Source organism: Falco biarmicus, chromosome 12, assembly GCF_023638135.1.
Source record: "Falco biarmicus isolate bFalBia1 chromosome 12, bFalBia1.pri, whole genome shotgun sequence".
NCBI classification, from domain to species: domain Eukaryota; kingdom Metazoa; phylum Chordata; class Aves; order Falconiformes; family Falconidae; genus Falco; species Falco biarmicus.
The window spans coordinates 10,636,350-10,647,587 of NC_079299.1; the positions used below are offsets into that span (position 1 = coordinate 10,636,350).

Here is an 11,238-nt window from a genome sequence, read left to right on the forward strand (position 1 = left end):
TTCTTCTACAGGAAAGAGGAAACTGCCCTGCACTATTTGATTACTTAAACTTCTACACCTACTATCAAGCAACCTTTCCATTCATCCTACACAAAACAAGGTTGTGCTTTCCAGCTCTAACTTCAATACAAACTCAGGATTGCATGGAAAACATGATTTTATAAATAGGATGCTTACTGTAAAAGTCTGAGGTTAAAGTTATTTTAAGATATCATTTATTAAGGAAGTGATAAGCGCAGAGGACATTTTATCCTCACTCCTAAAAAGGGAACTGTACCCTGATGGAAATGGTATTACCTTTTTACATAAAGTGCTATTTTCAGAAAGTGTAGATTCCAACTCCTTCTCAAGGTCCTTATAAGACGCTTTTAGAACATTCAGGATATCTGGAAAGGTTTCATTATCAGAAAGATGTTGCTCCTTCAGCTTCAGCTCAGCAGTCAAATTCTGCAGCCTTTTTCTTTCCTGCTGCCAGCATTCATGCTCATGGTGCATGCGTGCCAGCTGTAAAGACAGCTTCTCTGTTTCTTTCACCTGCTTTTGAAGAGCACCATTTTCCTGCACCTTTTCATTGAGTTTTTGTTTACAATCTGTCAATTCTTGAAGAAGTACTTCCCTTGTTTGATCCAATTTGATATTTTCATTTTTTATTTCCTGACATTCCTGTAACAGTATTGTTTTATCTTGCTCAAGACAAGCTACTTGATTAATCAAGACCTTCTCTTTTGTTCTAGCATCTGCTTCCTCCTTGCAAGAAAACGCGAATTTCTCACTTATATCTTTGAGCTTAGATTTCAGCAGCACCACACTATTTTCAAACTCATCCTTGATTTGCATCTTTTCTTCCTCCTTTTCTTCTAACAGTTTTGCTGTAGTCAGTTTCAAAGACTCTAGCTCAAGGATTCTTTCTTGCTTTTCTTTTAAATCTTTAGCCAAACTCTCTTTTTCTGACATGAGAACATCAATTTGCAAGTTGAAACACTTCAGCTTTTCAGTCATCTCTTCCACCTCCAATTTTAATGTTTCTGCCTCTGCTTTAGCAGTCTCCAACTGAATAATTACATCTTCTAGATTTTTCTCTGACATCTCCAGTTCTCTTTCAAGCCTCTCTATTTTATCCTGAAGAAAGTCAGCTTTCCGTTCACTCTCTTTCAGCTTTTCAGCAGTGTGGTGTTTTTTCTTCTCATCGGATTCAATTTTTACTTTCAGCTTCTCAATTCCATGTCGCAATTGGTCTACTTCTTTCTGTGCTGAGTTGAGTCTAGCAGCAAGTTCACTTTTTTCTGTTAACAAGCCTTCCAAAGATCTGGAAAGCTTTGAATTTTCCATTTCTGATGAACTTAATTTACTTTGCATCATTTCCAGCTCTCTTAAAATCAGCTCTTTCTCCTTCTTCAAATCTGCTGCTTCATTTTGGAGTTTTCCTTTTTCTAAGGCGAGAGACACGGCATCATTTTCCACACTTTGCAGCTTCTGCAGAAGATCATCTTTTTCATTTGATAATTGATTTACAGCAGATTTTGCAGTTTCCAGCAGATTTCTTTGTGTCCTCACTTCACCCTCTAACCTGTTAATGAATTCAGTAGAATCTACCTTAGCTGACTCTAGCTCTTTTAATTTCTCTTGTAGCTTCTGATACTTCTGATCCAGTTCTTTTTTATTTTCAGACAACATACTCAGTTCTTGGCCAATATGGTTTTTCTCAGCTGTGATTGAAACAAGGTGCTCTTGAAAGCCAGAAATAGTTTTCAGGTTGATTTCCCTCTCCCTTTCCAAATGCTGACATTTTGCCTGAAGCACCTCAATATCATGCTGTATGAACAAGGCATGGTTCTCAGTATTAACTTGCTCAGATTTTGGACTCCCCTGTTCATTTTCAGCTGCAAGAAATTGTTTATGACAATTTCTCTCAGTCAGTTCTACATCATTCAGTGTGTCATCTGCATTAGACAACCTAACTTTATGTATCTCCAGCTCAGACATTACATTCTCTGATTCGTTTTCTAATGAGACTACTCTAGGAGATAATTGCTGCTTATTGACAGAGACAGATTCCAGCTTTTCCTTTATGTCACAGTTTTCTTCCTCAACAGCTACAGTAGCCTCCTCCAGTTCTGCAAAATCTGGGCTCTTCAGAGTTAATTGTGGGTTCTGAAAATTCAGCTCTGAGTTTAATTGCTCAGTTTTCATTAGTAAATCCACATGTTTATCGCTTTCTTCTGCCTCATAGATCAGCTTCATATTTTCAGCAGTCTGTTGTTTTGCTGCCTCCTGCACAGCTTCAGTGATTATTTGATTTTCAAAGAAATCCCCTGCACTCAAAAGCATACTACCATTGGAAAATGGCAATGCAGTGGCATGGTCTGAAGGGCTGGCTAATTTTCCTGACATATTTTTACACTCATGTTCTCCAGAAATCTCAGTATAACCTTCCATTAATCTTGCTTCAGCAGTCTCAGTTACATTTTCACACACAGAGGTATCTCCTACAGCTTTTTTCTCAATGGGGATTAGTTTCGGTTTATTGCTTTTTAGTGCTGAGTTTTCAATAGGCATTTCCAATTGATAAGGAATATTGCTTTCTTGTTGAGTGTTCTGCAAGGGTTAAGAATCAAGCCGTTAAAAAAAAGGAAAATAAGAAGTATATAAGAAAAAAACAAGGTGAGTTTAAAAAGTTTTCTTAAACTAGTAAAGCTCCTCCTCTTACGTGAAATAAATAGATAGCATCATTCTCTACTTCAGAATCTGCCTTCTCATGGAAAGGATTTACATTTATTTATAGACACATGCATCTTGGGCCAAAAGGTTTTCTACATACTAAGTGAAATTTCAGCCACATTTACTGAAAGATTAAGTGCAAAGTTATCACCTCCGTATTGTGGGAAAATAGGTGTCTACATGACAAAGTGAAAAATTATTAGTATCACTAGTAGGGGAAAGGTTTACTGCACATCTTCTATTAGACATCAGAGAATCTTCAAAGGACACAAGTTCAAATCTTCAAACAATCCCTTTTCCAAATCACCACTCTCTGTCAGAGGCAGGCTTACATTTGGCACCACCTGATGCTCTCATTCAAAACAATAAAAATGAGTAACTTCAAAACCTGAGGACTCCAAAAAAGAACTGGGTCCGGAGGCAGCACCTGAATGATCTGCACTGAGCACTTCATCTTACAAAAGCTCCAGCTATCCGTGGTAAGGAACAGTACTTCTTTCTTCAGTGACTATGTATCAGTGTGAATGCTTTATGTGTATTGCAAGCAATACATACTAGTAATATTTTCTTCTCTGCAAGGACCAGTTACTCAGTGTTGCCCAAAATCTAAGGCTTCAACATGCTCTGACAGAGAGCAGTGTTAAACCTTAATTTCTGAGTCTCCGTTGACTGGGCACTAGAGGCCACTTGCACAGGACTTAATGGTCAGAACTGGAACTGTCAGAAGTAGAAAATGCACCTGTTAGATTTATTCAAGGGAAGTTAGTCTAATACACTGTATGCAAGAATTAAACTGGGTTTCCTCCATTCTGAGTCAAGTTTTGATTCTGCCAATCCTTATAAGGAGCAGTAAAATCTAGATTACCGGTTGCAGGCCACCTACAGCACTGACAAAAAAAAAAAAAAAAAAAAAAAAAAAGAGCTGACTCCCAAATTTCTTATTCCCTTAGATATTTTGAAGGAATTCAGCAGAGCAGCTAATTTTCATTTCAACCTATCAGCTCATTCTGTTCTGATGATGATGATACTGGAAGGAATTAAGAGGTGTGGAAGCAGTCCCAGTTTGCTTGTCCCGTGAAGGGACAAGGGAAGCATGTGCATCTTTAACCAACTGCATTAAATCAGAGATCTAAGCTTGCAGATACCGCAGTGCATGCACACCCACTAACAAAGCAGGATCCACCCTAACAGAAGGAAAAACCAGGAAAGTGGTGCAAAGTATTACACAACTTTAATAGACTAAAGTTGTTGGGTTTGTCATCATTTGTTATTTCTCATGATCCCTACGATACATAAACCAGAACAAGGTACAAATTATTTTCCTACTTTCTCTAAAGAACAGTACCATTTCTGTGGGACACAATTTTAAACATATTTAATTTCAAAATTTAAATTTGGCTTACCATAAACGAAAGGGTTGACATAAAACTGATTTGCATAGCAGCAATTACTTACATTTTCAGTGTCTGTGCAGAGCAGTGAATGAGAACTTAAATCAAGGACTTGTAGTTGGAGTCTTGCTGCTTCCAGCTCCAAAGACAGATTCTCAGTTTGTTTTTTTTCTGCTGCCAGTTTGCACTCCATCTCCACAGTCACATTATTCAATTTCTGCTGCCATTCTTCCTTGTCAAATAGATTTTGCTGTTTGAGATTATCTATTTCTTTTCTTTCAGAAAGGATAATTCGTTTCAGCTCTTCTATTTCCTCATTTTTCATATTCTCTTGAATGTGAAATTGGTCTTCCAGCACCTTGATGACCTTCTCATATGTCTGACACAGCAGCTGAAGTTCTTCAGGTGTTCTCTCTTTGTTAGATTTTCTAGGAGTAACACTCCTGGGCTCTCTAACAGAGTCCCGTTTGTGATCATTATGACAATTTTCAACCAAAACTTTTGTTGCACCTTCTGGAATTATTTCTGCAGAATTGTTCAGCCGATTCATTTCCTTTGTCCGTTTGCACGTACCACTGTTATAAGAATCAAGCACCTCACTCACATTCATAAGACAGAGGCTTTCAAAAAGATCTGAAGAAGAAATTGTGGACTTAGTTTCATCTAATTTGGACAGTGTGTCATTTTGGCTAGAAGATAGCAGCACTTTCAGAGAATCTAGATGAGCATTGCTCAGACTCGTTGACAACGCAGAATTTTCTGCCTTCAGTATTTCAATACAAGACCGTAGCTCAGATATCTTTGAGCTCATACTGCAGTGCTGTTCATATAACTTCATGTAGTCATCCTGGAAAGACGAAAGCTTCTCTCTTACTTCAGCAAAGTGTAGTTTAACTTCTTTGCTGGACAATTTTAAATCTTCATAGTCAGAACTGGGTTCAGTACTGCATTCTTTAAGTCTGAAGGACATTTCCTCATTATCAAAATACATTCTCAAATCGCTGTTATCACTTTCATCCATAAGTTCGTCAGGAAAAATACATTTACCCACTTGCAAAATTTTATCTGCATTCATTATGTTCTCTTTCTCTGTCACTTTATCAACACCTGTGATGCCATTGGGTTTTGAGTCTTTAAATCCAGAGGCTACTGCAATGTTCTCACTCTGCAACGCCTCACACATTTTCTCGAGCTTGCTCAGATTGTTTGTCACTACCTGCAAGGATGATGCCAGCAAGACTGAGGAATAACTTTCATCCATTCTTCTTTTGCCACAATTTGGGGAAACATTGTCATAATTATACTCCAATGAGTGGCCATCTTCATCTAATGCTGTAAGGAGAGAATCTGAAGTTTTCAATTCTTTACCAGTCAGCAGTTCTTGCTGCAGTCTTTCTTTCTCTCTCACACTTTTCTCAAGTTCTGCTTCCACACCTTTCAAAGCAGTCTCCAGTTGCATCACTTCTAACTTGTAGCTCTCTAGAGAGAGCTCTCTATCCTCAAAATCCATTTGAAGAAGCTCAAGTTTAACTTTGTATTTATTCAGCTCAGCATCTTTTTCTTCCATCGACTTCCTCAACTCTTCTGAATGGATTCTCTGTTCACAACTAACATCACACATTAGAGCTTCACTTTTTGTTTCTAGCTCCTTCCCCAACTGCTCCTTGTCATGAAATACAATTCCACATTTCTCTTGCATTGTATTTTGTGTCACCCTGACATTTAACATTTCCTGTCTTAAACAGTCAAGCTCCATAGAGGGCGCATGTTGGATACTGGAAAATTCTGACTGCAGTTGCTGAAGTTCTTGAACCAAATCTTTTTTTATTTCTTCTGAGGCTATTAGTTTACATAAGATATCTTTGTTCTCACTAAACACCTGCTTCTCTTCTTCTAATTTTGCTTTCTTTTCCTCAGTTGTCTGCTCTCTCAGAATGCTTATCACATTTGCGTTTTCTTCTTCCACCGATTTATATTTTGCTTGCAAAACTTCAAGCTCTGTTTTGATTTCTTCAGTTTTTGATTCAAGACATTGTCTTTCCTCCTTGTGTCTTTCAGACATTTCAGAAATGATTTCTTCTCTTTCCTTTAAACTATCAGAAATACTTTTATTTGCTTCCAGTAAAGTTATTTGTTCTTGCTCTAAAGCTCTGCTTAAATCCTTAAGGGCTGCATTTTCTTCAGTAAGTTCCTCAATTTTTTTGCTATATGAGCAAATCATTGAAGACATGTCCTTCTTCTCTGAATCCCATGTTCCAGACATGAGCTTCAGCTCTCTTACCGAATCCTCAAGCAATTTATTATTGATCTTTAAATCCTGAAGCTCAGCTTGTTGGTTTTCTAATCGTTCATTCAGAGTTTGCAGTTGCATGTCCTTTTCCTCACAAATAGCTGAAGTTTTTTCAACTAATTTCTGACGTGCTGAAATATCTGCTTGCAAGTTACTAATATGCTGTTTAGTTTCTGCCACAAAGTTTTCATGCATCTGTTCTATGTTAAATAATCTTTCTTCTGTTTCACCCTTCATTTGCAGCAAGTCTTCATACTGCTGCTGCTGATTTGAATTCTGCTGCTTTTGAGCCAACAAGGAAATCTCAAGAGAAGAGATCTGATCTTGTAAAATGGCGAGATCCTTAGTTTCCCCTACTTCTGGAAGAGCTCTTGAGCATCCATGATCCTCAGCAATGGAGTTACTTGCTGCAAGTTGCATATTATCTAAAACAGTTTTATCCTGACCATTTTGTAAATTAACTTCTCCATCTTCTGTCACTTCTGAAGTATCTTTTGCTTTTACAAGACAACAGATTTTTTCATGTTCACCAAGCAGGTCATGGTAACATTGCTCCCTTTGCAGTCCTTCACTTGCTGCTACCTGTAACATTTCTTCTAATTCACCAACTTGGTTGGTAAGCTGGAATATTTTACAGGACATATTTTCTATCTCTTTACAGTACTTTTTATCAGAACGTTCCGCTTTCTGCTGAAGTTCATCAAAAGCCTTTTTTTGTTCTTCTAATTCTGCACTTTTACATTCCAGCATGTCTTTAAGTTCTCTGATCTCTGTGCTTTTCCTGTCACTTTCAGTTTCCATCATTCTGAGTTTCTCAGTATGCTCGTGATTTCTGATTTGCTGACTTCGAAGGGAACTCTCCAGGTCCTTAATATGAGCCAGCATACCTTCCTTTTCAGACTTAAATTTATTTATAAGATGATCATGTTCATTTTTCCACTGAGAAAAAGCAGCAGCCGCTTTTTGCAATTCTTCACATTCTGTTTGCTTGAATCCAAGCAGCCTCTGCAAAGCTTCTGATTCTGCCTCCATTTTACTTATTTTACAGTTTTGTTCTTTAATATAATTATCTTTTTCCTTGAGCAGGTCTCTGGTAGAATCTTGTTGCTTTTCCATGTCAGCTAAAGCAGTTTTCAGCTTCTCCATCAAAAAACAGCTCTCTTGCTCTTTCAATTTCTCTTCCAGTAAGTTCAGCTCTGCTTCCTGAGCAGTATTCTTATCTATAAAAGAAAGCACCATCAAATTTTTGCCAGTCAATACTGGTAAATCTACCGCTAATTTTCTAAATTAAATATTACTGTTTATTTCTATTATTTTCATGTCCAAAGCATTACTCTCAAGTTATAACACTGGATAAAGGATTCTTTAGATCACCTTAGGCTATCAGACACTAGGTACTCATAGACATTGTCAACTTTCCACTCTGAAGGTTCATACAAGTCTGTACTCCAAGCTGGTCGGTCCTTACTTGTCAGGTGTAACTACCTGTTGCTTCCATGTCTCACTTCCACCAAATTTTTATATAAAAGTTGAGGGGGGTTCTGTTTGGTTGTTGGGTTGTTGTTTTTTTTTTTTAAACAGGACAGGTGTCATTCCAGTAGGAGACCTTCTCGTGGGTCACTCATACTCCATTTCTGCCAAAGACTATCTAAGTCTATATAGTCATTTTCTATAATTGTCGTAATTGTTTCCTTGCCTTGATAGGAACAGACTAAGAATCACGAAGGATAAGTACGGGGCAGGCAGGGGGAAAAGCATTACATTCCACTAGCCGGCTGGTCAAGGCTGCTACTTTTCTGTATGATCAAATACAGAATCATCAGTTGAAAGGCAATGAAAAGTTTGGTCATCATTTTAAGGTGAACAGAATCAAATTCAAAAGCTTCATTTTGAAATCTTACATGAAGTTTGATGGATGCACAGAAACAAGGGGGATGCAGAGAGACAAGGGGGAATCTATCCTCTTTTTTTAGTCAGATCCAGCAGAACTACAAGGATTATTTCAACTCAATTCCTGAAAAACTGTGTTCTCAATTAGAAACAAACACTGAAAGTAAGACTCAACTGTGGTTACATAACATTTTCCTACCTTTTTTTTTTTCTTTTTTTTAAACTTTGTGAAACACATGAAAATACAAACCAGAAGTTTTCTGGTTTAAATAATTTTTTAAAAAGTTTAAAAATACTGCTACAAAATTCAGTTTGCTGATAAGTTCAGTAGAGTTTGATTAATTTTAAAATTGTGTATCTTCAGGAACTGTATATGGCCATAGATAAAAATTAATTTCCATTTAGGACAAACTCAATGTTGGATAAAAGCACAGTGGAAGCCTTTTTACTTAATTCACAATGAAACTTACAAGATTGCAGGAAACTTACATCACTAAACATGCAACAGGAGGTCCGCAAATTTAAATACATAACTTACTTTTCACCTCTTCTGCAAAATTCTGGCTCTGCTTTAAAGACTGCTTGATCGTATTTAGTTCTTCCTCAAGTTGGTGGAACTCTTTGCATTTTTTTTCAAGTTGACAGTCAAGAAGATTTTTCTCCCGTTTCACTTCCTAAAACAAAACCAAGTAAGACCATATTTCATATGAATTGCCAAGAAGATGAAATAATTCATTTTACTTAAATCAAAAGAAAGATATTCCATTAGGTTCTATTAAGTCTTTGGGCAGCTATGGCCAGGGTCCTAAGCACCGCTTGGGAACATAATCTGAACTGTTCTTAACTAGCTGACAGCATCTGAGAGATGCTGCCAGTTAACCTCGTTAGCATGCCCCTTGTTTGCATAGAGCAAACAGCTCCACACAACCTGCCCCAAACAGATCGAGACAGGACAGAACATACCCTACAAAAGTCTGAGCTGGTGAAGTCAGGCTACTTTCCCAAAGCAACAAAGGAAACAAATCCCTGCAATGCCATCAAAAATAACAAGAAATGTATAGATCAGATTTCACCTATCATCTCATGCAGAGACAAGTTCTTGTTACACTGATCATCATCATCATGGCAATACTGGTCAATTTCATTTACAAGTGCTTACTGTTTCAGATGGTTGTTTTGCCATTAGAAGTATTTTCTTCCAAATACACTGAATTAAAAAAAACAAACAAACACACAAACACAAACCAAAACACAAACAAAACTATGTAACTATGTTGCACACAGGAAGCTAAAATAAAAGTTCTTTTAAGGAAACTAATCCTTTTTTTCCAAACTCTTGTGATGCTGGACAACAGATGGCATGGAACTGGCATGGCCCAATTGGAAACAGGCCATCAATTATTCATCCATTTACTACTAGCAGATGGGCAGCAATTCACAAAAGCCAAGCTCAAGAAATGGAAAGGTCTGGATGAAAAAAATTAAAAGCTTGCTGGCATAGCAGGCTTGTTTTTGCAACAACATAAATAAATCACCCTCAGAACATGATTAAAATTGTCACTGTCACTAACAGTTACTTTCCCTTCTACTCCATAGCCTTCCCAACCCACTGTTTAAAAAAAGAAAAAAATCCGATCACATAAGTTCAATGAAGAAAGTTTTCTAGTAATCTTAACAATAATTTTTCAAAGGACAAGTGTCCAAACTTCTTGCATTCAAAGTACCATATGCAGACAAAATACACAAACTAAACAAGCCTGTTCATGAGAAGATCTAGGGTGATCTACAGGAAAAAAACCAAACAAGTTGAAGGCATTCAAATGGCTGAAAGGTCCAATTATTTTGATATGGTGCAAACGTTCCCATTAAGTACCACTCAGCAAAACCCAGGAATCCATAATTTAATGGACTACGTATCTGAGATTGGAAAGTGTAAATGACTGGTTAAAGCTATAAACCAAAGAATCCATTTGGTTTCCATTTAGCTATCAGTTCGACTTGCACACTGTATTACTCAAGTTAGCCGCTCAGCAAGTGTCCCTTGAAAAAACAAAAACCAAGCTAAAGCAAACTTCAGGACCTATACACAGGTAGTACTTTTTATTCTGGAGAAACCCTTATAGGGCAGGCTTATGAGCAGTTTAGGGACTGACTGACCAGTTCTTCCAAGAATAGTTGTGGGCTTGCATGCATCATCAAAATGTAGACCATACGCTAAGATGCCAGAACTGCTAAGCTATTGAGATATCACCATTGCAAAGCTCAGTAGTCCTTAGACGAAGCGTATCCTGTATGTCTTACTTTATAATAAGACTAGTGTTCCAAATGTGTAAGGACTAAAAACAGCAGTGGATTAACCAGTGGAAAACAACTATATTCTCCACTGGGTAGCTGTACCATTAGTGTAAGACCACAACAATTTCTCTTTAATAAAGGAAAAGAAATGCCAATCTCACTCTTTGTTTTCTTTCGCTATTAAAAAAAAATAATCTACTGTCAACAAAGCCTCCAAGACTTTGAAACAATTTGATGCAGTATTTTGCATTATATTTATCAATGACAGCGAGGAAGACAGGCCATACCCCAAGTTCTGCTAACATATACCACACTCCTCATGTGCGAATCTTAAGACAGAGAACTGTAGTGTTACTGATTTTTTCAGATATTACAATCTCCCCCAGATTAAGCTTCTTTATAAATTGGTCATGTTCTAATACAATATGACTGTCACCAGCTGTTCAGTTGTCTGACCAAGGCAAACAAATATGAAGAATATAATCTGCCTACAGTTACAGCCTAGTAAAATGCATACAACACTGGTAGATAAAACAAAGCACACCCAAGAATTCGCAGAAAAAAAGTGTTTCTACATATTAGATGTTCTCTGACAATGGGATCTCAAGAAACTGTATAAAATCTAACCTTAATCCATAATTTCAAAGCCAGAAG

At 37.2% G+C, this 11,238-nt stretch overlaps 1 protein-coding gene across 2 annotated transcripts in view; it reads right to left on the reverse strand.

Annotated features, from left to right (window-relative positions):
- CENPF (centromere protein F) overlaps nt 1–11,238 on the reverse strand; it is a 43,882-nt gene that overhangs the window by 10,697 nt on the left and 21,947 nt on the right. For both annotated transcript variants that reach the window (XM_056357149.1, XM_056357148.1), the window contains exons 11-13: nt 8,828–8,963; nt 4,174–7,619; nt 298–2,595 (exon numbers count right to left, since the gene is read on the reverse strand). In XM_056357149.1, the coding sequence (XP_056213124.1) occupies nt 298–2,595; nt 4,174–7,619; nt 8,828–8,963 (5,880 nt within the window). The remainder of the gene's footprint in view (nt 1–297; nt 2,596–4,173; nt 7,620–8,827; nt 8,964–11,238) is intronic.